General features: G+C 34.9%; 2 protein-coding genes across 8 annotated transcripts; one reads left to right on the top strand and one right to left on the bottom strand.

Annotated features, from left to right (window-relative positions):
* Nucleotides 1–596: 596 nt before the first annotated feature.
* LOC107584715 (sodium- and chloride-dependent GABA transporter 2-like) lies at nt 597–18625 on the bottom strand. Of its 7 annotated transcripts, none has more exons than XM_016271425.1 (16): nt 18571–18625; nt 17994–18215; nt 17172–17306; nt 16858–16998; nt 15501–15606; nt 14848–14910; nt 12523–12652; nt 8866–9000; nt 4969–5072; nt 4739–4863; nt 3781–3893; nt 3554–3685; nt 3376–3478; nt 2726–2826; nt 2013–2159; nt 597–1003 (listed from the first exon to the last, which is right to left on the bottom strand). In XM_016271425.1, exons 2-16 carry the CDS (start codon nt 18190–18192, stop codon nt 842–844), a joined length of 1896 nt encoding a protein of 631 aa, XP_016126911.1. In that variant the 5' UTR covers nt 18193–18215; nt 18571–18625; the 3' UTR covers nt 597–841. The 7 variants fall into 7 exon arrangements, with proteins under 7 accessions (XP_016126911.1, XP_016126910.1, XP_016126913.1 ...); XM_016271424.1 differs by having other exon boundaries at nt 17994–18201; XM_016271427.1 differs by having other exon boundaries at nt 17172–17231; nt 17994–18201.
* A 1111-nt stretch (nt 18626–19736) lies between these two features.
* On the top strand, nt 19737–25242 carry LOC107584716 (poly [ADP-ribose] polymerase 11-like). Its single transcript, XM_016271432.1, has 8 exons — nt 19737–19877; nt 20307–20460; nt 20749–20869; nt 20997–21072; nt 21200–21272; nt 23357–23484; nt 23718–23869; nt 24724–25242. Exons 2-8 carry the CDS (start codon nt 20308–20310, stop codon nt 25038–25040), a joined length of 1020 nt encoding a protein of 339 aa, XP_016126918.1. The 5' UTR covers nt 19737–19877; nt 20307; the 3' UTR covers nt 25041–25242.
* The last annotated feature ends 2567 nt before the right edge of the window (nt 25243–27809 follow it).

The following is a 27809-nucleotide window of genomic DNA, read 5'->3' as shown; positions in this document are numbered from 1 at the left end:
TATCACAAAATTGGGATAGAAACGTGGTATAAAAGAGTATAGTTAAAGATATAAAGAATAAAGATTCAGTGGTTCTGAAGAATGCTTCATTCACCAATATGACACATTTTTGAAAAATTACAAGATCTGTATGTATATACCAGAGAGAGAGAGAAAGAGAGAGAGATGACAAATGTAAATGAGACAAATTATCACATTGACACTAAAAGTTTTCATAGAGTTGTCATATATATATATAGTTGCTATAAACCAATTTTTTTCTCAGCTGCACTAACCCTTAATTTGAACTCATACAAACAGTTTAATTTCTTCTGAGAACATCAGAATGAAGACTCATAAAAACACCCTTAAAGGTATAGTTCTCCCAAAACATGAACATTTTGCTGTTATTGTCAGGAGCCATGGATATTAATTTTCTTTGATATGGTTCTTTTATTCTCAAAAATGGGTAGCCATTGATTTGCATTTTATGAATCACCAAGGACCACAGTTTCAGCTAAAAACTTCTTTACTGTTCTACTGAAGAAGAAAAAAGAAGTCACCTACATTTCGGATGGCTTGAGGGTGAGTAAATTAAAAGCAATTTTTTTTTGGGGGGGTGACCTATCCCTTTAGTTATGCATATTAACACAGTCAAATTTCCAGCTGAACCTAAATTTGTTCATTTGACATCCTGAGTGATATGTATTTCACGTGAGCAATCGTATATAATGAAATGCATGGTCAAGTAATCTAATATATACTTTATATTTAGATTAATTGTTTTTATTCAAGTCAAAGATATTATTTAATATAAGGTCCTATATATAATAACCTAAAGTAAAATAATCGTTTTGCCTTCTCAAACTCCACTGGTGTGTTCATTGTTTGCTTTCTCTTCTCCATCTTCCTGAATGTGTCGAGATCTCTGTGGTTTAATGATTACGCGATTAAACAGTGTGAGGCGTGGACTGTTTGGTCGGAGCTGCTTCAGGTCACTAGAGGGGGTGATAATGTCACGACCCTGAGGAGATGGAAAGGAGATTGTTTCATTAATTGTACAATACATTTCCTGAAACTACATGACGTGTGTTTGAAAAATTATGGGTTGTTATAGATTGCAGTAAGGTTCCAGAAGTAAACTGATTTTGAATAATTACGTATTGTGAACAATTAACTGATTTTTAACAATTGTTTATAAATATTTTAAGATACACCTACCATAGGCTCTTAGGTTGTTAATTTTTGCTTCTGTAGAATTCAACATGATTTCAGTGCATTTTAATAAAATCTTGTCCATTAGCCCAATTCATAATTAAGAACTACAATACCCACAATCCCAAAGAAAGAACCACCAATCAGAGAAGACTCTGTTACCATGGAAATGTAAACTCTAGCAAAACATTAAAATAATGTGATTGAGTTGTTCTCCCTACTAAAAAGTACTTATATATTTGTACATATAATATACTGTATATGTAATGACTGTAGATCTATAAAAAACAATTTCATATTATTTTATTTTATTATTTTTTTTGTTTGTTTCTAGTTCATTCAAATATGAACACTGGCCTCAAAGTGATCACTGACTCTTGTATTCTAATCATTGTAAATTACATATGGATAAATATATATATATATTTATTTTATGTATTTTTTTATTTTTTTAAATCATTGTTTGAAATATTGTGATTAAGTTGGTCGGTTTGGTTCGTTATTTCGAACTTTTTATTGAAAATATTTTTAGAAATCACTATTGAGAAATAAATGGGGGGAAATACTTCCAGAACCAAGACTGCTGAAAAAGTATGTGATCACTGTTGAGTATTATAAAATCCTACTAGACAAATTATGGATTTTCTTTAATTTTACAATGTTTACACACAGAATTATGTGTTTAAGTGTAAAAAAAATCAGTATCAGTATTTAACAATGGAGGACAGATGCTGTGACAGATGGAATTAACTGAGATGGGATGAATGCATGACTAAATGATGAACGGATGGGTTGGATGATTGATGGGTTTCACTCACCCTTCCTAGAGAGATGAATAAGAAGATTGGGATGCAGACCATAGGAATGACTGTGAGCAGAGGTGCCAAATTGTAACTCCAGTCCGGCACAAATCGATCAGCTGAAGACACTGATTTACTACCCAGCAGGTTATAGAGCAGAGTAGCCTGAGGGGGAAATAAGAGAGCATATTCCTGTACTTCCAAAATGTATACTGAATTTGATGAAAAACTTAATTCACAATTGTTGATGAAATATGTTCAAAATGAAGATGCATAAACTTTCACAAAAATGCATACAACATCATGAACATACTACATCCACCATGTTGATGTACTTTAAAGACCTTGAAGAGCCTGAGCTGTGCAACACTGGCCTCAAAGTGATCACTGACTCTTGTATTCTAATCATTGTAAATTACATATGGATAAAATTGTCTGCTAAATGAGTAATTCTAAATTAATATCTATTTTAAGTAGCTACAGTTTGCCGTGTGTTGTTTTTAAGTGTGTAATATATATATATATATATATATATATATATATATATAAAGAAAAGAGACACCCTACCCAGATTAATGAATGGTTTGAAAGAATGGATGCATAGCTGGATGGCCAATGAAACATTAAATATTAATTGGTGAACTAATGAGAAAACATTGCAGATTTTCCAACGATAAGCAAAAACAGTTAGAAAACAGTGAGAAAGTGCTAGAGACAAAATGTGAACTCACTGCACAGATGAGAGGGGTAATGAAGAGCCAGCAGTACTTCAGCACAGGGAATGGTGCGTATCCTATCATATCCTCAATGTTGTCATAGAAACGGTTTGCACCTGCAAACCAGCCATTTGCGTGACATTTTTTTCTTGTTTACCTTTCTCCCATTTTGAAAATGTATGTCTTATTGCAGTTTTTATACACAGTAGGCTATTAGTTTTTTGAGTAGCAAACCTTAAACTCCATGGGGAGTTTTATTAGACAAAGTAGGGCTAAAAGTTGAACTCACTCATATGTCTATGTTCAATAATAATAATTGAGTCACATTTTATGAGCAGTCATATTATAATGTAATTGCATAGCAATAATTATATAATACAAGGTAATTACATAGTAATTATTTGATGTAAGTTTAGAAAAGTTGTTTTATTTAAAAAAAAATTATACAGTGTAAAGAATGTTTTGTCAGATAAATTAACTACTTTTATTTGATGGGTAGGATGGAGTGAAATGAGTCACTCTAAAGCAGTATTCACAATCCATTTTACTTCCATAATGTGTCAAAGAGAAACAAGATATTCAATAAAAAATAAGGTTTGCATGCTTTACAGTGTATTGTATGTCAAATACTGGGAATTTCACAGGAACAGGTTAGTGTCTCTTACCATACACCCATGCGACAACAATTGTCTCAAAGCAGGCGATAAAGAGCAAGTTAGTTCCACTTGGGCCGTAGGTGTCCATCACAGTAAACAGATGGAATCCTCCCTAAAATATGGCATGCAGTAAAAGTTAGAAAATATCTAATCTCTAATATCTATCTATTTTCTTTTTTCTCTATACCTTTGTGATGAATGGCAGACCCAGTAAGAAGCAGATGACGGCGATTAGCAACACCAAAAGCTCTCTCCGCTTCCTTAGAACTCCAGGAAATAGGTCAGTGAGAGCTGTGGCTAAACTCTCCACACACACAAACTTCAAAAGACATAGATATAAACCCTCATACATGTAATGAAACCTAAAGACTCAAAAAATATCATAACATATCATGTGAGGTTGAACAACCATACCTGGCTGTCAAGGCCCAGAAGGAGTACCATAAAAAAGAAAAGAACAGACCAGAACTGGGGTCCAGGTAACAGAGAGAGGGCTCTAGGGTATGCTATGAAAGCTAATCCAGGACCTGCAATAAAATAAAATAAAATAAAATAAATAAATCATCATTGTTGCATAACCTTGATTATTAATGCATGCGTCTTAATAATAGAAGAATATATTTTTCATTAAATGTATTTATTTTATTTATTTATTTAATTATATAAAATATTCTGTGCCAACATTACATGTTACATTTTTTATTTATAAATGATTTTGTGTCCAAAGTAACATTCAGACATACTGTACACAGGCCACAAGTGTTGGCCTGAGATGCTCTCTTGTGGTGGATAGCAAAACAGCAAGAGATTATGATAGTACATGGTCAAAAGAGGCCTTGCTTGCAGTTGGATTGCCAATTCATCCTGAAAGTGTTCAGTGAGGTTCAGATCTGTGCTTTGTGCAGATCTTTCCCACTAGAATCGTGTGTGTGTGTGTGTGTGTGTGTGTGTGTGTGCATAGAGGCATAAAAGTCACTGGGTTCTTTGATACGCCTCATTGCACTGTAAATGTTTGTGTAAAGAGATTAAAAACACCATCTGTAACACATTCATTAGAAGGCAGTGTCCACACATATTTTTTGGCATGTATAATGTAGACCCATATACGAAGCCCCTTAAAGGAAAATGATAATGGTAGAAAATGAGATGGGAGGAAAAAAGCAGATGTTTTTTGAGTGGACACAAAGTTTTGTTGAGGGAACGTAATACTTTTTGCAAGCAAACACAAAAGCTCTGAAATATATTTTTTCCTCCCATCTCATATATTATTGTTCCATCACCACGTCCTCTTAGGGGCTCCATTACCATAAATAATGTAGTGTACTATATTATATCTAGACAGCTTATATAATCTCATCATAACAATATTTACCTGATGATGCTAAGTCTTCCATGGGTAAACCTAACTGATGGGCCATGAATCCCAGAATAGAAAAGACCACAAATCCAGCAAAGATGCTGGTGGAGCTGTTCAGAATACAGAGTGCTATACAGTCCCTATGGAACACAGAATATAGAGATAACAATAAATGATGAAATGCTGATGACTGTGATATGTTTCAATGGGTGGGGTGCAGAACATTAATGCAGGAGGTTACTGACTTGTAGCAGTCATTGTTGTATTTGTTATAACTGCTCAGGGCTGTTAGGACTCCTTGACACACTGCGTAAGAAAAAAACACCTGAGTGCCTGCATCACGCCACACCTGCAGAAAATGAGATAAAGATGCAAAATGCAATTTATTTTTAATTTTGGGTGAATTTGACCTGGACATTTCTTTATGAGATTCACAAATTTACTGTAGACATCCAGTTTTGTTTGTACCAGATTGAGCAATGCACTCCTCGAATGGGCCTCTAGTCTGCACATCTGGTTACTATAAGCAGGGTTAGAGGGCTGACATCCTCCAATTCAGCATCGCAATGCTAGTGTTTATTCACTTTGGAGGTAGAATAAAGTTAAATCTGGCCATGATTCTGGTGTATACCAATCTTCTTCCAAAAAAAAAAATGCCTTGAAGAGGGGTGTGGCCCCCCTTTCTATAAAAACCACTTGAACTTTCTGAATGAGTACTGTTGGTAAACAGATATAAAATGTGTGTAATGTCAAACATAAACTAGAATATATATACAAAGGAACAAACAACCAAAGGCAGGTGAGCATAATCAATTAACCAATGAGTAACCTAGGAAACTAACCAGTGGCGAGAAAATGAGAACAAAGGAAACTAGAACGACCAATCATAGGGCTCTCCCCTCAGTAGAATTCGATGTACGTGGGCTATTAAAGGGACAGGAGCTTGACAGTGTAAATATACAATTATTTAATTAATACAATTATACAATTAATAGTAATTTACAATATGTACTTACTACAGGGTTAGGGTTAGTTGAGAAATTAATGAATTACGTAAATATGAAATTATGCATAATATACATTTCTATTCCATCCATCCATTCTCCATTCGCCAAACTCACATGTACTCACACTTTTGGCAGAGATCTAATGTCCTTGCGTTATTCAGCCTGTGGGCGGCACGCTATTGTTGATTGACAGGCTTGAAGTACACACAGAATGCTATAGAATTATTGCCTTAATATTGTCTCTGAATGTTGATTTAGAAAGTGAGGAAACGAATATCATGTCTCATCTTAAAACGAACATAAAGCAAACACAACAGCTTTTTATGCGAGCACATTTAAACTAAAGGATTAAGACTTTCATTAACTTAAAACACTACTCCATATAGGAAATACAGACATGCCAGCTACTTACTGACCTGATGCAGACACATATAGCTGAAGCTGACTGATATCGTCTTGGTCTGGAGCGAGATAAGTCAAGTCAAGTCAAGTCACCTTTATTTATATAGCGCTTTTAACAATACAGATTGTGTCAAAGCAACTGAACAGCGTTAATTAGGAAAATAGTGTGTCAATAATGCAAAATGACAATAGAAAACACAAATTTTTCAGTTAAAGACAGTTCATCATTGAATTCAGTGATGTCAACATCCAGCTCAGTTTAACTAATATCTTTGCAATCATGTCAACGATATCGCTGGAAATGAAGTGTAACATAAAATAAGTGGGGCAGTCTCGAAACTGCCCAAATGGCTCTCAATTAGTGTGTTGCAGTTCCACTTTTCACCACAGATTTACATTGTAAAATTTGTGGGGCGCTATTGAGTTAGGGAGGACACCGGCACAACTGCCACACTTAGTATAATTTTACGTACCTGCCAAAGCTTGCAATTAATTTTGATATATCCTGCGCATTTAAAATTGTCAAGAAAATCCAAGAAATATTTGTTGCCGAATGCTGAACACATTTACAGTTTATTATTTATTCAGTTTATATAGAGGTCTGTGTTTTGGGTGAATATTTTGGTGGGGCTCTGCCCCACCTGCCCTTACAGATAAGCCGTGCCTTGTAGGGGCTCTGCTTCTTCATTTCCGAAGTCTACCATGCAAAACCGATGTTAATTGCAGGAGGGGGGTACTGAATGGAGGACACCCTAAAACAACCCTGTGATTCTTATTTAACACACTATTCCAAGATCTCTTCTATGCTGCCTCCCTGCCTCACTTTTCCAGCTGCCAAGTATAATTCCAACAAACTTATTTTTTTACACCTCCCCACTGTATATCCAGAACAAACCCCACAAGACAAATGCGGCTCCCCTCCAAAAACCAAAAGCACCTCCCACGCAATACATTGACTTTTTGCCTCATTTTCTCTCCAGTCTTTATTTTGTTTTGCAAAGAAAGCAAAGAAAAACCCTCTCTAAGAAAATAATTTTCTCACTTGCATTGTGAAACTCCTCTCACAAAAAACAAAGAAATTCTATAGAAACTCTTTCAGAAAATAAAAGTTACATATTTTGGTGTCCATCTGAATCTGTTTTCCCCACTATTTCTATGTACAGACCCAGTAATAGCAGCTATGCCTGAGGCTCAGAGAAACAGACCTCCCTGTCTGGAACCATTACAAAGTCATCATAGTCAATGAGTTCTTAAGACCATTATAGGTCATTTTCATGAAAAGAGAATGCTCCTTTATGAATTCCAATCCAGCCAGACCACCCGCATGACCCAGATTTACACATTTGGACTTTTCTACACATGCTACATGAATAAAACAGAATATTTACTGTCTTAAGAGTCATCACAGTAATGTACTATTCCATGAATTAGACATAACATGAAAAGCACATGACAAATCCAACTTTACAATTTTACTTTATTATTATTTTTTATTTTTTTATTTTTTTTTGTGGCAATTTTACTTCAAATTGTAATTCAAATGTATTTCAAACTTCAAAATGTGATCCGCATCTGAAACATATTTCCGCATCTTTCATTTTTTTCCAATTTATTTTTGAATCCCAATTCCTATCCAACCACCTGCTTTTTAGAGATCAGGCAATCGGGCAAGTTTTGGTATACATTTCCACGGCAAAAAAATGTCTTGAAACCATGAGCCACTTTGTCACACTGTAATTCGTAAGGAGTACCCATGGATCTACACCGGATCGACAAGAAATAGTAGTTCATCCAGGTATCTTTGGGATGGTCATTTCAGCTTAATATATTTGGGACTAATTCTAACATCAGATATTATTAAAGGAACACTCCACTATTTTTTAAAATAGGCTCATTTTCCAACTCCCCTAGAGTTAAACAGTTGAGTTTTACCGTTTTCGAATCCATTCAGCCGATCTCTGGGTCTGCCGTAACACTTTCAGCTGCAGCTTAGCATAGATCATTGAATCTGATTAGACCATTAGCGTCTCGCTCAAAAATGACCAAAGAGTTTCTATATTTTTCCTATTTAAAACTTGAATCTTCTGTAGATACATCATGTACTAAGTCGTGTACCGACGGAAAATGAAAAGTTGCAATTTTCCAGGCCGATATGGCTAGGAACTCTACTCTCATTCCGGCGTAATAATAATTTTATTTTTTATATGTTTAGACCCTGCGTAATATCATTGCGCCTGCTGCACCCATGGCACGGCAGCAAAGTTCCTTGATTATTACACCGGAATGAGAGTATAGTTCCTAGCCATATCGGCCTAGAAAATCACAACTTTTCATTTTCCGTCGGTCTTAGTACACGATGTAACTACAGAAGAGTCAAGTTTTAAATAGGAAAAATATTTCGTCCTGTAGAAGGCTCGGCTCCGAAGCGAAAAGCTGATGTGCGTTTGCACGCGCTCTCCTTTTATATCCGCGCTGCGGGGCGGGGTGCGCGTGGCGAAACACGCACGCCAACTGTCATTGGCTTGTTTAGTTAACACTCGAAGGTGATTGGGCTCTCGGGCGAGATCCCAATTCGTCAGTCACTGACGTAACGTTGAACGTGACTGACTGAATGGGAACTCAACTGTTTAATTCTAAGGGAGTTGGAAAATTAGAATATTTTCAAAAATAGTGGAGTGTTCCTTTAAGGGCAGATAGCATGCAAAATGGGAAGTAGTGATTGTGTGCACTTACATCAGGATTAGAGAGTTTACTGATATCAGGATACAGATAATAAGTAATTCCAGTTGCAGCTCCTGGCAGTGTCACTCCTCTGATGAAAAGGATGAACAGCATTAAGTAGGGGAACGTAGCAGTGAAGTACACAACCTGCAAAACAATGATGATACATACATATCATGTTAGTTAGGGTGGCCGTACGTCCTCTTTTTCCTGGACAGGTCCTGGCCAGGATTTCTATATTGCCTAAAATATCCAGGTTTTGACTTTGTTTTCCTGTTTTCATACTTGCTGTAGGTAATGATCGAAAAGTAGGCATTGTACATAATTGACCAATCGTGTCGTGTGAGAAGGTGGGATCTACAGAGAATGGTCAAAGTGATTCAATTATGCGTACATATTAGGTGTGTTCGATTTGAAGCTGCCCTGTGCAGACTGATCGGTGAATGACATCAAAGTACTGTGAGAGTGATTTGCAAGCATAAAGGAGCTGTCTGCTCTCTATAGTTCTCGTGGTACTTTGATATCATACACTGATTGGTCTGTGCATGGCTACTTCAAGTCGAACACAACTATATACGCGTGTTTGCATCACTTTGACTGTTCTCTGTAGATCCAATCTTCTCACATGCCATGATTGGCCGATTATGTACATTGGTCAAACTACTTTTCGATCAGCACCTTCAGCAAGTATGAAAACAGGAAACAAAACCTGGATAGTTTAGGCAATATAGAAATGTCCAGAGCGTGTCCGGGAAAAAAGAGGACGTATGGTCACCCTATGTTAGTTGACTTTTCTAAAATATCCCAGTCCCATCCCGATCTTTCGGCAGTGTTACATATATAAACGAGATTCCCATAGACTAGCAGCCACATGCAGGAAATAGACATTTAGCCATTAGCGCATTAGCTATTAACCGCTTAGCCATGTTCTAAGCAACCACTCAAAACACCTTAGCAAACATTCAGAATGCCACAGAAACCACTCTGAACATTAAATGGATTAGCTAATACTGGGAAGCTCCAACATTGCATCGGCACATTTTTCACAAACAAGCTCAATGCACAATTCTTCTGAAAAATATTGTTACTTAACATGTTCTCTTTTGTTTACTTTTTATGTAGAGATTGCAGGTTGATATTTAGCATTTTGTTTAAACTAGATTTTCTGAGGAAAATAAGTGTGTGGGGCTTGAACGTACAAAGCTAACTGCTATTATGATAAGGTGTTGTGGGTGGTTGCTAGTACTGTATGTTGCTATACAGTTGCTAAGGTATGCTGAATGCATGCCTGATAGCACACATATGCAGAGATGTCTATTTGATGACAGTATTTTCGTGTGGAAAAATCTATTTTTCAGAGCATTTGCATCTGCAATATGTCTTTAAAATGTTTTCTGTCTGAAGTTAAATATACATTTAAAAAAACAACCCAGGCTCTTTGGGGAAAAAAACATACCTGTGGTGACATTTCTTTAAAATTATTATGTTGCTACTTGCATGTTGAAATGTCAAGTAAATGGTGCTAAAAGCATGTTCAGTTTATCTGAAACAGATGAACATGAAACTGGCAACATTTTATTACGTTGGTTGTTATATGTATCATGTCAGTTTGGAAATTAAATGTCCGATGAGTGGTGTCAAAAGGTTAATAGTGCTTGAAAATAACATACTGCCCTAAACCTAACGGTAACACTTTACAATAAGGTTCAGTTACTTATTGTTAGTTAATGTATTAACTAACATGAATCAACAATGAACAAAACATTTATTACAGTATTTATTCATCTTTGTTAATGTTAGTTAATGAAAATAAAGTAATTCATTGTTAGTTCATGTTAATTCACAGCGCATTAACTAATGTTAATCAGCACAACTTTTGATTTTAATAATGCATTAGTAAGTGCTGAAATTAACATGAACTAAGATTAATAAATGCTGTAGAAGTATTGTTCATTCTTAGTTTAACTAAATTAGTTAACTAATATTAACGAATAAACCTTATTGTAAAGTGGTACCAACCTAACTGATAATGTTAACAAAAACAAACGTGAGATAAAAAAGCAATTTATGAAGCAACCTTGTCATTTTAGCTTCTACAAGCTTTTATGCTCCTTTATTATAATTCATGTTTCATGGGAATTGTACCTTAGCGCTCTGGATTACATCCAACTATACTAGGTGACCTACAGAGCAAGTTTACTACTTTAGAAAAGCCATACTGGATACTGGTTATGTGATGTACACATCAAAATGTTCTAGTTTACAAATCATGCACTATGGTAAAAGTGTTTTGAGATCAAAACATAGTATTGTGCAAGGAACTGTGTGAAAATAAGTCTGCATTAATTAATAATTAGCCTTGTAATCATTATCGGTGTTAAAAAAATAAACAAATACAAAGGAGTTAAAGTTGTTGGTGTTTTACTGCACGTGATAAAAAAGAGGAAATGTTTTCAGCTGGAAACTGCATGAATGGTATGTATGTGTCACGAATCCGGTCCATGAACTTCCATCCACTTGCCACCAGAGGTCGCCCTCCCATGATATTGACTCTCACACCACACAGACTGTTACACATCACCCTGGACTACATTTCCCATACTCCATTGCACTAATCACAAGCTCACCTGAAACCAATCACACACAGCTGCTACCAGTAACACACACTATATAAATCAGTCTCACACCACCACTCAACGCCGAGTACTGTTTGTGTTTATTGCTCTCCTAGTGGTAGCACATTACGGAGTCAGTTTCCTGCCCTAGTTTCTAGTCCTTAGTTCATAGTTTTGTTTTGCCTGCTTTCCCGTGTTACCTGATTTTTGCCTGTTTATCTTGGATTAACCCTTTGCCTGCTGTTTCGGACTGTGTTTACACCTTGCCTGGACTACTGCTCGTGTTATTGGATTTCCCCTCTTGTCAAGCCCTCTGGATAACGTTCGCTGTCGACTGACTCACGCCCAGTTTGGATTACTCTTTTGTCTTGCCCTCAATATACCTGTTTGCCATTGTCCGAACCTTGCCTTTTTTTATGACCACGCCTTTAAATAAATGCTTTGCAGATGGATCTGCACATCTCGCGTCTCGTTCGCCCTGTAACAGTATGCAGTAGGTACATTTTTGGAGCTTTGCAAAATTCTTCATAGTGATTTAGACTATGTATTTGATGTTTAGCAGGTATTTGTCCACAACCGATGCTTTCCAGAAGTGTTCTTTAACAGACATCGTGGAAATATACAGTATGTGTGCTAACTGAAATGTTGCTACAGTATTTGCTTGGCAAGACATTAATTGCTGATATGCAGTTGCTAATGTAGGTTGTTCTAGGTGGTTTCTAGAGTGTTTATATGCGGCTGTAGAGGTGTTTTAGTGTGATACTACATTGGATGGTGTGTGTGTGGCTGCTAGCTGTTGCTAAAATGGTTTGAATGACTTAGAATGCTACTATTTGATTGTAAGTGTGTTCTGGGTGGTTTATTGGGAATTGCAAGGTTGCTAGAATGTTATGGGTGGTTGCTCAAAAGAATACATAGATTCTGGTCCCTAGATATGGCTTGGGTCATTCACTGTACGTCTATGGGGTTTTACAGCGTTTGATTCCGGTAATTAAAATTATGACATTGTTTACTCTTGATTATTTCATTGACAGACAGATGAGTATCAGCTGACCTTGCCTGTGGTCTTGACTCCTTTAAAAATGCAGAAATAACAGATAACCCAAGCCAAAAGAAGACACATGGCAAGATCAGCATTTACAGTCCCCAGACTACCACTGTTTGCCACCCGCAACATACGATGGCTGAGGGTACACACAAAAACACACATATATTATAAACCTCACATTTTCATTTTAGTTCCATGCATGTCAAGACTCAAAGTTTTAGATTTCTAGTTTTAGGATAAACCTAGGCCCACAATCACAAAAATCCCCATGATAGATGTATCTTTGCCGTGATTTAGTTTGGTGGGTTTTAGTTTAGGAAACCGCACAAACTATAAACATGTTGTTTTCATTTAATTCACTGGCTCTGTGGTTCAGCCCAGATTTCTCAATATCCCATGTCTTCCTGATGAAAAATTAAAAGTCTATGTCTCACAGATGTTGGATGTTTTTCATTTTTTCCCACCCTGTTAAGGGTAGGGGTTATCTAACTCCTAGTCCAGGACTTGGAAGACAACTAACCCTAAATTAAGTGAGTTTTCTGACATTAAAATAGTTTCTAAAGTAGCTGACTGACACTAAAGCAAGTTCCACATTGTTAAAATGGAAAATGTGCAGTTATTTTTATAAGGATGCGAGTTATAAAGTAAGAACTGCATGAAATAGTCGAAATTGCATGTTATGAAGTCAGAATTTTGAGATAAAAACTCACAATTCTGTCTTTTTCTCTCAGAATTGTAAGATATAAACCTGCAATTCCGAGGAAAAAAAGACAATTGCAAATTTATATCTCGCAATTCTGACTTTATTTCTCAGAATTATAGTTATAAAGTCCATTAAAGGGCTATAAAGTCAGAATTGTGTGATATAAAGTCACATTTGCATGCTGTAAACTCATAATTTCAAGAAATAAAGTTGCAATTATGAGTTATAAATTGCATGTTATAAATTCACAATTGCAAGATATAAACTTGCAATTCTGAGAAATAAAGTCAGAATAGCAAACTGAACTGATTCTGAGGGGGGGGGGGAAAGACAATTTTCTCAGAATTACAAGTTTGTAAGTCAGAATTGTGAGATATAAACTTTCTTTTTAAAAAGAAAAAAGTAAGAATTGTGAGTTTATATTTGTGAATTTATAACATTTATAACTCAATTGCGAGTTACCAGTGCTGTGAAAAAGTGTTGGCCCCCTTCCTGATTATTTTTTTTTGCATGTTTGTCACACTTTAATGTTTCAGATCATCAAACAAATGTAAATATTAGTCAAAGATAACACCAGTAAACACAACATGCAGTTTCCAAAACTACATGGCCCTGTGTGAAGAAGTGTTTGCCCCCCTGTTAAAACTGTGGTTTATCACACCTGAGTTCAATTTCTCTAGCCACACCCAGGCCTGATTACTGCCACACCTGTTCGCAATCAAGAAATCTCTTAAATAGGACCTGCCTGACAAAGTGAAGTAGACCAAAAGATCCTCAAAAGCTAGACATCATGCCGAGATCCAAAGAAATTCAGAAACAAATGAGAAAGAAAGTAATTGAGATCTATCAGTCTGGAAAAGGTTATAAAGCCATTTCTAAAGCTTTGGGACTCCAGCGAACCACAGTGAGAGCCATTGTTCACAAATGGCAAAAACAGTGGGGAACCTTCCCTGGAGTGGCCGGCTGACCAAAATTACCCCAAGAGCACAGCGACGACTCATCCAAGAGGTCACAAAAGACCAGAAAACATCTTGATGATCCCCAAGACTTTTGGGAAAATACTCTGTGGACTGACGAGACAAAAGTTGAACTTTTTGGAAGGCACAATTCTGACTTAACAACACACAATTGCAAAAAAGAAAAAAGTTTGAATTTCGGGTTTATTTCTCGCATTTCTGACTTTATAACTCAGAATTGTGAGTTTATTACATGTAAACTCACAATTGTGGGGGGAAAACCCTCAGAATTGTGAGATACAAAATCAGTGACTTTTTTTTTTTAGTGGCGGAAACAGGCTTCCATAGCTATTGCTGCCTGACACTTAAAAATGACAACAACCTGTAACTTAATGTAATCATCATAGGCTAATTTGTAAACAAACAAATTAATTAATTGGTTATTCTGGGTGGTATCTAGAGTGTTGTTATGAAGTTGCTGAAGCCAGCTTTGTTTTTCCACTGGCTGTTACATCTCACATATAACATAAAAGTTTGAAACTGCATTGTAACAATCACAATTTTAAATTGTAACAGAGTTTTGAGTATAGGTTGCTGAGACTCAAAATAAATGTGTGGCACTAATGCATATACAGTATTTGAAATGTTTAAGTAGCAAATGATGTAACTTACAACCAGTAGTCTTGTTCTGGGGAGATCACTTTAAAAGGCGGCCATTCGGATTCATTTTGAAAACTGATGAAAGAAAGACATAGAGAGCTTTTCAAGGAAATTATTTTCAAACAAAACAGCTGTTTCTGTGTTGTGATAAGTTCTACACACTAAGCTTGGTCTTCCTATTTCTATTTTGAAACACTCTGCTGAAGAAAAAAAAAAGCCTAATCCAGCCTTAATGGTTTGCTTGTCTTAGCTGGTTTAGGATGGTCTAGTTGATTTGCAAATAATGTTTTAAGCTGTTTTCTTCCTGCAGCAGACAGAAAAACACAAAGCTTATACTATGAAGAGCTGTGTAATAAGTTTAGAACATATATATTAAAGGATTTCAGTGAAATGTAAAAAAAAAAAAAAAAAAACTTTTTATTAGGCCTTTTTTAAATACACCTGCATCTGTCTGTGTTCTTTTCGTTTTCCTGTTAGATGAGTATAAATAATTATTTTTAAATGCATTACAAAAGGGTCTTTGTTTAGGCAACTTTTCCAACAAATATGTCTGATATCATCTAAAGCCTGAATCCAAAGAACATCTTCCATGACCCTGTAAACATCCGGGAGAACAACAGATGGTACAAGTGTTTTGATTTTGTACTTTTGTTAAGTGAGGTTACCTCATGCTGTAGTTGTCATGTTTATCCGTTTCATTGTAGAGGAAAGACCAGTCAGTGTCAGGTCTGTGTAAACCTGTGTAGGTAACACTTATATTGTGGCAGTTAACTGTTGATAAAATGAGAGATCAAAGTGAACTCTAAATTTATCTTGGATGAAATTCAGTAATGATGAGTTTATATATACAATATTATTATTTTTAATATGTATGTTATATATTAATAATTCTTTATTTTAGAGAATAATGACAGAACTCATTGCCATTGTTTAGAACAGGGGTGTCCAAACTCGGTCATTTCTAATTGCAACTTTGTATCTTACATTTACAACTTTACTTCTCATAATTGCTACTATGGTTGTTGTAATTACTACTTTATTCCTTGTAATTGTAACTTTATATCTCACAATTACAACTTTATTTCTCATAACTGCGACTTTAGTTCTTGAAATTGTGACTTTATTTCTTGTAATTGTGACTTCATATCTCACAGTTGCAAATGTATTTATTGTAATTTTGCCTTAATTTCTTGTAGTCATGACTTTGTTACAATTGCAATTTTTTTTTTTTTTGCAATGGCACTTTTAATTCAAGTTGCAATTGTATTTATTGTAATTGTGGGTATATCTTACAACCGCAAGTATTTCTCATAAACTGACTTAATTTCTTGTAATTGTGGCTTTATTTCTCTTTGCAACTTTATTTCTTGTAACTGCAACTTTTATCTCACAATTGCAACTTTATTTCTCATGATTGCGACTATTTTTTGTAATTGCAACTTTTATAATTCTGACATTTTCTCATAATTTACTTTGCTTATTGTACCTGAAACGTTATTTCTTGTAATTGTGACTTTATCTCACAATTTCCATATCTCACAAATCACAATGTATCTCACAATTCCAACTTTATTTTTTGAAATGTGACTTTATATCTTACAATGTGACTTCATATCTCATAATTGCAACTATCAAATCATTTTAAGTCTTACATTAGACAGTATCTCCCAATCTGAATGCATTTCTTAATTTGAACTTTATCTCAAGATGAACTATTTTATTTTTATGCTAATGCAGAAACAGTCTTTCATATAAAAGTGATCATTTAGAAAAGTACTAATTCTCCTCAACAAACCACACAATGAAGATGAGCTACAAACCAAAAGTTTGAAAAATCTCTAAGTGTGTACAATAGCATTAGTGCTGCTTGTCTAAGCAAGAAACCATTATTGGTATTGTTAAAATTCAAAGCTGCAATGTTTGTGCCACTGGGCAAGTCTGAAATTGCCCGACAGTTATTCAGTGTCTTAAGCCTTTATGAATAGTGTTTATAAATACATTACATGGTACAATAAACCACACCTGTGTTCCAATAATTGTCACAGGAAGTCCAAGGCAGAGTACTCCAGAAAGAGTTGAATAGATAAAACAGAGCCCAGGCCAGGACCACAATGTAATATATATTCAGATAAATCACTATAACTTGGGAGGCAACACCTACACCTGTGAACAAAAACTAAACAGTGAGAGAAATGCCAAATGTGTAAAATATTTTTTTTTTTTAAATACACACTGTCTTCAACAATCGGCTATGATATTACAGTACATTTAATTCCAGCAATTCAATACATGGACTTCATTTTCATTGTAGATCCATTTATGAAAGCATAAGTCACCTTCAAACATGGGGCAGATTTTTCTCCAAGCAGTGATGCCCCCTTCACTAGTGTATTGACCTAACGCCGTCTCAAGGAAGAATATTGGGATTCCACAAAAGAAAAGGAAGATGAAATAAGGGATGAAGAAAACACCTAGGGAGACCATTACAGACATTTTTTAGTTATTAGTCATAATCTAGGGTGAAAATCTTGTTTCCATTACCTTTAAGGGCTGTAACAGAACATAGCAATAACATATCATTAAATAAGCACTGTTATACCATAGCTTCTCTTGATCACATTTGAATAAGGAGCTTGAGGGTAAACGGTAGTAAACACCATGACTTAAAAACCTTTTTGATCTAAATGAGTCATTTTTTAAACAAATATAACTTGTGCTTATTTTAAAAAAAATTATAATATTATTTTTATGATTTAGCTGAGAGACGCTTAGATAATAGTGGCTAAAAAAGAAATAAAAAACGACAAATATAATAATAATAGTTAAAGCACACATGGGTGAGATGAGTTCTCTGCCAAAGTTTAATTTATTGGCATGGTGATTTGAATAAACCCCTAAACCCAAGTATGAGCAAAAAAAAAAGGTCATGTCAGCATGTACTTGGGGAAAGAGAGCCATGATTTGTAACAAAAATGGCTTCTGAGCATTGCAGAAGAACACAGTGGACTATTGACTGAGTTAAAAGCCATGGGCTTCAGTTTTGATGTGCTGAATCTTAAAGGTCAAATCCATCTCTCTTCACAGAGGTTTAAAACGCCTTTCTTTTTTTCTGTTACACTTCTTCTTCAACCCTCTCTCTATCACAAACTTTCTCTTACCACCTCCATTTTTGTAGCAGAGGTAAGGGAAGCGCCACACGTTCCCCAGGCCGATAATCTCTCCAGCCATGGACAGCAGGAACTCAGTCTTGTTGGCCCATTTTTCTCTGGCCTCGGGTCTCTTTTCCACGCTTCCTTTCTGGCCTTCTGGCTCCATAGCTTCCCCATCAGCAATGCCTCCACCTCTAGTCCCCTCCATGGTCCCTTTCTATATTTATATATCTATGAGCAGTCAGTTTATTACAAATTAGCCAATTAAAAGTCAATACGCATGTAGAACAGTAAGTCTGCGTTTGTGGATAAATTTTTGCAAATATATACAGTATATATATTTTTCAGTTGAATAAATGCATCAGATGTGCTTGAATTCAGTAAAAGAATTAACACTTGAAACTTAAACATTTAGTGTAAAATGTGTATAAGTCTCCTCCAGACAAGCTGTTCGTCAAGAAATAACAGTTAATGATTTAATAATTTAATCTGCATAATCCAAAGAGAAATTATACATACCAGAAATAGTTTGAAAATGGATAATAAGTTAAAATCTGGACGAAAAACAAAACAAAACCGGGCTTACCAAAGTTTGTGGACAGCTCCCTCACATGCATGCGTAGAGTGTCAGAGCAGAGTGCAGTGTTCTCGAGTGAGCAGATCGCGGTGAGTGGGAGAGGGCGTGATGTATGGGGTGTCATGTAGCGCTACAATCTGGACTACACGCCATGTGCAAAGACTGAACTGCTTATTTTTCTCGTTTTATACAAGCGTTTGTGTTCACTGTACATACTATAAAATGTTATTACTATTATTTTAATAATATACAGTAATTAATAGACTTACAGTGTTCATTGGATTGGACAAAATAGTTTGTGCATTATATTTTCAATTGTAATCAATTTAAATTTTGTTTCCTTATTTATTTTTTATTGTAAAGCCATGGATGGATGGATAGATATGGACGAACGCTGAATTATGTGATGTTTACGTCTGACATCTACCGTTGGATTGAGGAATAGCGCATTCAAAAACTGGAAAGATACTCAAACATGCAAAGCATCATGCATGAGAAAATTCAAATGACCTCTTAATCAAAGTCGCAATACTAAAATTAACGTTATTATAGTCTGCGACAAAACTATTTTCTACGTTGTAATTAAGTGGGATCCCATGGTCGCTCTTGATTTCACGTTATGTAAACTAACTCTAGCCTAGTGGCTACCTAAATATCTTAAATGGCTGAAGTAAATTAAGTATACTATTAATTAAGTATTAATAGTTCTAAAATAATAAAGCGTTCAATTTATGTGTTTATTTATTTATTTGCTTGTCTAATGATGAATCTGATAATAAAGAGTTAGATAATAGTGTAACATTTATTTGTTTGGCTGAACATCTACCTCAGTGCTAAAATACTTTATCTCCACTTCAGAATATCTCTTCCAGATGCAAAGGTGTATCTCCTTCTGTTTTTGGTTAGGTATTATTTTTGAATTTATTTATATATATATATATATATATATATATATATATATATATACACACCTTGCTACGTGTACTGCTTTAGGCTAACCGAGACTTGTCATTTGCACTTATATATTGTTGCTCTTTTGTTAGTTTTGACTGCTTTTATTGACCTCATTTGTAAGTCGCTTTGGATAAAAGCGTCTGCTAAATGACTAAATAAAAATAAATAAGTACAAGTTCTTAGTTGACCGACGCATGACGTCATTGTTGGCGAATGCGGAAGTAGAGCGAACAACAACCTCAAGCAGAGAGATATTGAGAAAAACGAAACAAACAGTATGCAGACAGCACCTATGCTTCCTCCAATGTAGATGAATTCAACGTCATTTATAACATAAAGAGGAAAAAAAGCTTTTTCGAAAGGTATTCACAATACATTAATACGGCGAAATGCTAAACCATAATCTAAATTAAACAGTGCATTTGATAATTCCACATGTTTGTTGAACAAATGTCTTTCATGAATGAGATCGCGACGACCGATCAAAGCAAAGTAAATGAACTAACGTTAGATGAGTAAAGTTTGTAAACAATCTGATGCTGGCTTGAGAAAGTATGAACGTTTAAAATAGTTTAAAACGATAGATTGTGTGACGTTTACGTCCAAATCAACATAAATAAAAAAAGACTATGATCATTTCAGCATGGTTTAGTAAAGAGAATCTTGAATGAGATCGCGAATTGTGGAATCAAATCATAACAATGATTGACGGAGGCTAGTTATTGATGAAAGCATGTACTTCATGCACTTAAAAGGTGGCTAGATGGTCATATGTGTGTATTTGCTTTGAGGATGGACTGTAAGACCACAAGCAAGCATTTGGAGAGCTCAGAAGACCTCCAGAAGCCCACTGATGAAGGGTCATGCGAGGAGGAAATGGACATATCAGAGGCAAAGTGGCGCTGGTTCTACCTTGCCGAGTGTGGCGTCTGGCATATGTTTGAAGTATGTACTGCCTTTTATCAGGGGTGCCCAAACTCGGTCCTGGAGGGCCGGTGTCCTGCAGAGTTTAGCTCCAACTTGCCACAGCACACCTGCCTTCAAGTTTCTAGTATGCCTATTAAGAGCTTGATTAGCTGGTTCAGGAGTGTTTAATTGAGGTTGGAGCTAAACTCTGCAGGACACCGGCCCTCCGGGACCGAGTTTGGGCACCAATAGATTAGACTAATATGAATGGCAATTCATAATTGGCTTTTTGCTGATCACATCATGCTGTTTTCCTTTTCACTACAGGAAGTTCCCAGCACAGGTTGTTCTGTTACCAATGAGCAAATTGAACAAAACTACATCAAGAATCAGCATGCTTCAATGGACTTCTATACTGCTAAATATACCTATAAATTAGACTTTTCTGGTCGGTTACCAAACAAAGCACACATTTGTGTTATTTATTTAGATTTGTGGTCATAAATGGCTTGGAGGGGGTGTGATATGCATCTGTCATTTCTCTTTTCATCTTTTCAACTATATCATATGACTAGATATGAAACAAGTCAATGTGACTACTGGAAAAGAAAGGCCAATTAAAAGGGCGTTGCATTCAGCTACTGACTTTAGGTGAGCTCATTTATCCAGCTTTTATATTTATTTTTATTTGTTAAATTGGTATTGTACTTTTGTATTATTTGTTATTTTAAATTAAATCATTATCTAAAAATGTCTTTTTAAATTTTGTGTTTCATAGATTTATCTGTGATAACCCAGCCCTTCCTGTACCCAGTAACTGGGAAAGAGTTAATACGGAGGAACCCTATCAGGTAGGCGTAAGAAAATATTGATACACTTGAGGATCGCTATATTTTGTTTGGCGATACTGTATCGATTCTCAAAAATACAATATCGATATTTATATTTTAAAAAATTCATGGCAGTTGTTTCGTTTTGAGTTTATATCCCGACAAAAGTCATGCGGTGTGTAAAATGTACAATGCCAGAGTCAAATATTCAAAGAACACACACATTTGCAGTGCATTACGGCTTCGCTAAAGTAGGGTGACTATACGTCCTCTTTTTCCTGGACATGTCCTCTTTTTGGACCTTGAAAAATGCGTCTAAATCGCCCAAAATGTCGGGGATTCAGCTTTTGTTTTCTACAGCCGTCAATCATTGTGTGCATTTTTGTATTAGAGCTCTGAAGAAGACTGTGTCCAGTCCCGCCCATACTTGTAATTTGTGCTCTGCATTTAACCCATCCTAAGTGCACACACACACAGCAGTGAACACACACCCGGAGCAGTGGGCAGCCATTTATGCTGTGGCGCCCGGGAAGCAGTTGGGGGTTTGGTGTCTTGCTCAAGGGCACCTCAGTCATGGTATTGAAGGTGGGAGAGAGCGCTGTACATTCACTCCCCTCACCTACAATCACTGCCGGTACAAGACTCGAACCCACAACCTTTGGGTTACGAGTCCGACTCTCTAACCATTAGGCCACGACTTCCCCCTAAAGGAAGATCAGATATCTGTCAATGAGCTCAGGATCTGTTGAGCAGCAAATCCTCCAGCATGATCTTGTCAGCCATCTCTCCTCTCAACCCGTGATCAGTCAAATCTGACTCCTGCAGCTCGTGTTGGATGCAGAGTTGTCAAGTCGCGTTTTTTTTTTCTCTTTTTTTTTCTCTCGATGGAATTGGGCTACTTTTAAACTGTTGCCATGGCTTGATTTTCCCCCGTGTGCTAAAGGTTTGAAATGTTGCATAAATAACATTTGACTGAAATGCTTGTATTGAAACATTTTGCATTCTACCTATGATAAAACTTGTTCTAGATGTTAAGTTTTGTGAAGGATGGCCACTGGTAGGAAGCTTTTTAGCTGTGTTTATGATAAATATGCTGAACAGTGACTGTAAAACATGTATATTAGGTATGAAAATTAAATATGTTATGGCATTGTATTTTACAATGTTTAACTTAAACAGTTAACCTTTAAAGCAGGGTCTAAAAATTATATATGGTTTATAACAGCTTACATTTTATACATTTAATTTAACTAAAGAGTCCTGCAAGCACTTTATTTCCCCCCTTTACTCATACTGCACAAAAAGTGTTCAGTGACATTGAATGTTACCGGGACTAATTAATGCAAATCCAGATCCCACTGTGTTCTGGTTAAATAACTTTTTTTTTTAAGGTTTGCATATGTTGAAGTGTTCTTAATGACAGCTTTCCTAAAATTTGAAACATTTTGCATTCTACCTATGATAAAACTTGTTCTAGATGTTAAGTTTTGTGAAGGATGGCCACTGGTAGGAAGCTTTTTAGCTGTGTTTATGATAAATATGCTGAACAGTGACTGTAAAACATGTATATTAGGTATGAAAATTAAATATGTTATGGCATTGTATTTTACAATGTTTAACTTAAACAGTGAACCTTTAAAGCAGGGTCTAAAAATTATATATGGTTTATAACAGCTTACATTTTATACATTTAATTTAACTAAAGAGTCCTGCAAGCACTTTATTTCCCCCCTTTACTAATTACTGCACAAAAAGTGTTCAGTGACATTGAATGTTACCGGGACTAATTAATGCAAATCCAGATCCCACTGTGTTCTGGTTAAATAACTTTTTTTTTAAGGTTTGCATATGTTGAAGTGTTCTTAATGACAGCTTTCCTAAAATGATCCTATTCGTAATATAAGAAATATCCCAATATATCGCCTTGCTTACAGTATCGCAACATATCGTATTGCAACCCCTGTATCGTGATACGTATTGTATCGCTAGATTATTGCCGATACACAGCCCTACTATCAGGTATACAAAGAGAAAGTTAAATTAATGATTACTTTTAATGACACAGAATGACTTTTGACTGTGGGACTCTGACTGTTTCTGTCCAGCTAATTGCTATATGCAGCGATACGTTTGAGTACAAAGAAGTGGCCCGGTTATATGAGAGAACCATGAGCCAGCCCATCAGATCCATTCAAAGAGTACAGAACCTGGACCTGTGGGAATTTTTCTGCAGGTTGGTTCATTTTTGCAATATTTAAAATCATATATATATATATATTTTTTTTTTTTGTGCAATAATGTCTGTCTGGCTGTATATTATCACGCTTATACAAGGCTTCTTAGCAAATATATTATTATAATTGTTTAATTTTTATGTAATTTTTTTTTTTTAACATTTCAGTTATGACAGAATTCAGTCATACAATTTTAAATAAAAATATATGAATACATGTTAATGTGTTACAGGAAAAAGGCCCAGTTGAGAAAGATAAAACGTGTTTTAGACGTTGAAGAAAAGATGCTGTTTCATGGAACTGGTCACAGCAACATACAGGCCATATGCACATACAACTTTGATTGGCGTCTCACAGGAAGCCATGGCGACGTCTATGGCAAAGGTATAGTTCATAATTATTTCTGCATTAAAAATGATAATTTATCTAAAAATGAAAAGGGTCTCATAATTTACGCATCTTCCTATCAGTCCAAGCCTGTATGACTTCTGTATTCCATTGAACACAAAAGGAGACATGCTTATAGAAGCCCATTTCTGCCATACAAGAAAAAAATTAATAAAATCATGCTTTGGCAAATCATAATTATGACAAAAATATCATGCATTTTGGGATACTAACTAGAAATTATGACATAAAAGACATTATGAAATGCCATGTCGAAATTATAAGAGAAAAAGTTGTAATTATGACAAAAGTCAAACTTAGTGTCATAAATGTGCTTTTTTTTTAATCTCATAATTAAAATTTTTTTGTTAAAAATAAATATATCTTTATTTTAAAATTTTGATCTTTTACGTCAAACTTCCTTATGACTTAGTTTCTCATAATTCCAACTTTTTATCTCTAATTATTAGATAAAATTTGATTGAGATAACTTTGTCATAATTGGTTATATTATAATTCCAAATATGATAGTATAGAAAGTCAAATATAGAAAGTCATAATTGTCTTATCTCTATTATTTTTTACTTTTTAGCTCATCATTGACTTTCATTTATTTTTTTTATTTTTTTTTTAAATGTAATAATATATATCAAAATTATACATAATATACCAAAGAATGATTTTGTTTTTCTAATGTAATGGAATTTGTCTTTCTTATTGAAATAAAACTTTGCAGTTGCCTTTTTTGCCATTAGGGTTATTGTAAGCATATCAATACTGATTTGATTAAATTTTGATTAGTAATTATAGAATCATTTTATATTATATAAATACAATTTATGTATTTACAGGAAGCTATTTTGCACGTGATGCGAGGTATTCAAGCAAGTTTTGTCATTCAACTAGCAAGCACAACTTTATCCTACAGAGACATGGTCTAGTGCCCCCTGTTTTCCAGAGTGACCCACCGTACATGTGCATGTTCCTGGCACGGGTTCTAGTTGGGGAATATACACTGGGTCACCCCCAGTACTGCAGACCGCCTTCCAAAGACATGAGCATTGGCAACTTTTTCGACAGCTGTGTGGATGACATGATGAGCCCGAAGATCTTTGTTATATTCGACAGCAACCAGATCTATCCGGAATACCTGATTGAATTTTACTGACATCAAAGACCAAAAGAAAAGCTGTGAATTTTCAAAAGAATGAACCGTGTTTTCATTCTAATGAACTTACTGTGGTTGTGAGAGTTGTAGAGCAGAGTACTGTTACAGTGCTGAGGCCAGTTACTGCAAAAGTGCCTTTGGTGAAAAACTATGAATGGACAATATACTGTGTCTAGGGGGCAGAGTTAAAACACATTTACAGTTTATATGGATTATATGATCAATTTTATGTTTTTATAACATTTATTTAAATGTTCTAGCCAACCGGTTACACTGCAAAAAAAAAATCGTAAATGACTGGCAGCTACGGCTGCCAAACAAAAAACGTAAAATTAAAGTAAAATATCTTAATTAAAATAAAGTGCAAAAACAGTAATTTTACAGAAATTTTCATTAAAGGTTTTACAGAAAAATGTAGTAATACATATTTATTTTACAGATTTTTCCTTGTTTCAATTGATATTTTACTTTAATGTTACGTTTTTTGTTTATTTAAATCATATACGATTTTTTTTAGTGTAAGACATTGATTTATATGAAAAACTCATATATGATTCATTCATTTGAAAATTAGGATGAAATGAAATTAAGTATATTCATAATAAATGAATTATGTATCATTTTAATTTGGAATTTGATTTGATTCATTAACACTAGGTAAACGGAGTTATGTTTTTCAAGTTTGTACATGTAATATTTTTTTATTACTATTATTTTTCATAGCCTCTCCATAATCCTACCTCTTGTCATATATTTTCAAAAACAAAGACAAATAAACTATGATTGCCAGGAGTTTTAAACACCCATATGTTTGAAATGGATGATGTCTTTAAATTGTGATGCAATGGACGTAGTGACAGATCTTTTCTTCCATATTGTGACGTACATCCAAGTAAAGCAGATTATTGGGAAAAAGAAAAAGAAAAAAGCAGGACGGGGACTTGGTTTTACCCATTGGTTGTTGATTGGATGGAGGCAGATCAAAATGAGAGTTTTAAAATTAATACTTACAATGTCAAAATAAACATTATATATATATATATATATATATATATATATATATATATATATATAATTGAATATGCATGAAAGAGTCATTCAAAATTAAATTACATTTAGCATTTAAAAAGAAGAATCACTAAAGTATAGCACTACACATTCAAAAAGTATTATAAAAATAAAACGTTTGTCCTCTGCCCATTCATTAATTGCATATGTTGCCTAATTTAATATATTTTTCAAACCAGCAATAACAGTGTACTGTTAATAACAGATACTCTCAACTATGTTTAATACCCTTTTGCCAAATCAATTTTTTCAGATCTTCTGACAAAGTAAACAATCAAGCAATATATGCACAGCATATTATTCCAATATAATGATCCATATTAAAGACGCACAGGCACACACACTTTTAATTTATTTTCAAAGGATCAGACTTGATTTACCAAACCACTTAACCATTTTTATACAATACTTTTTCAGCTAATACTTGTGTATTGATATAGAATTGCCAATAAGTATAACTGAAGAATATATGCAACATATTCAAGATTAATAGAAATACATTTTAAGTATAGTTGATTAGGTTTTAGAATTGCATTGTTAAACAAAGTATGTACTATAAACTATGATATATCAACTTTGAATAAACATTATTTTGTATATTATGCACAGTACTCTGTTTAAAAGTACACTTTTCACAAGAGCAGTTTTACAGTTGATCCAAAAGAAAGTAAAAACCCAAGATAGAGGAGCTGAATGTAGCCTGAACTCTGTGGCTTAGAGTCATTGTGTCAGAGACGCTGTAGAAGGACAGAATTCCTGCACTGTAATCCACATGCAGTCCTATTCTAGAGCAGCTGGGTGGTATAGGGAGTTTGTTTTTTTTAAATGAGCAACTGGACAGACTACAGAACAAACTCCATGACTGACGATTGTATCCAAACACACGCTTTTTCCTTTCTTCCAATGCTCTTATATAATACTGATATAGTGACACCATGACCACTCAGTAGCAGTGTCCACACACACTCTCTCTCTACACAACACCTGAAGAGTATGATCAAGCAGCCATTCCTAACAGACAACAGAATCGGACAGCTTCAGATTACTGAGAGGATCATGTGTACTTAGATTGTAAGAACTCATCCCTTGTCTTGGGGTCTGGGGTGGGAATGATCTGGATGTTTGACACTATGAAAACCACCAGAGATTTAAAGTTTGATGATTTTCTGCAATTACATCTACATGTTACATGATGCAGTCTAATATTTGAACATAAATTACTGTAACTGCAAGCACTTCACCTCTAGCAGATATCCTCGCTACCTCCTGTTTGCAGAAATCCTCAAGTTTCTTTAAGCAGGGAGACAGATTTTGCTACATAATCAAAGGAAAGTGGAGAAGAGGGAGTGATGGGTACATCTGTAGATTCGGGAGGAACAGAGAAAGACTGGAAACTCTACAGACAAAGACAAACAACACAATCACAACATAAACATAAATAAAATTTGCTTTCACAAAACACTTACAATCCAGATTTCCCAGCCATTTGTATACATACACAACCATTCAAAATTAGGTTTGAGTAAAAAAAAATAAAAAAAAATTTTTATACAGTTACTTATTTATTTACTTATATTATTAATTGTAACAATATTTCATAATATTACTGTTTATATTGTATTTTAGATTTTTTTTAAATACAATAGAAACAGTACAATAGAACCCCCCCCCCCCCCCCCCCCCCCCCCACACACCCAACCT

Source organism: Sinocyclocheilus grahami, unplaced genomic scaffold (genome assembly GCF_001515645.1).
Source record: "Sinocyclocheilus grahami isolate Dianchi unplaced genomic scaffold, SAMN03320097.WGS_v1.1 scaffold62.1, whole genome shotgun sequence".
Lineage (NCBI taxonomy): Eukaryota > Metazoa > Chordata > Actinopteri > Cypriniformes > Cyprinidae > Sinocyclocheilus > Sinocyclocheilus grahami.
Note: the sequence above shows the minus strand (reverse complement) of the source record. Positions and strands in the feature narration are given on the sequence as shown.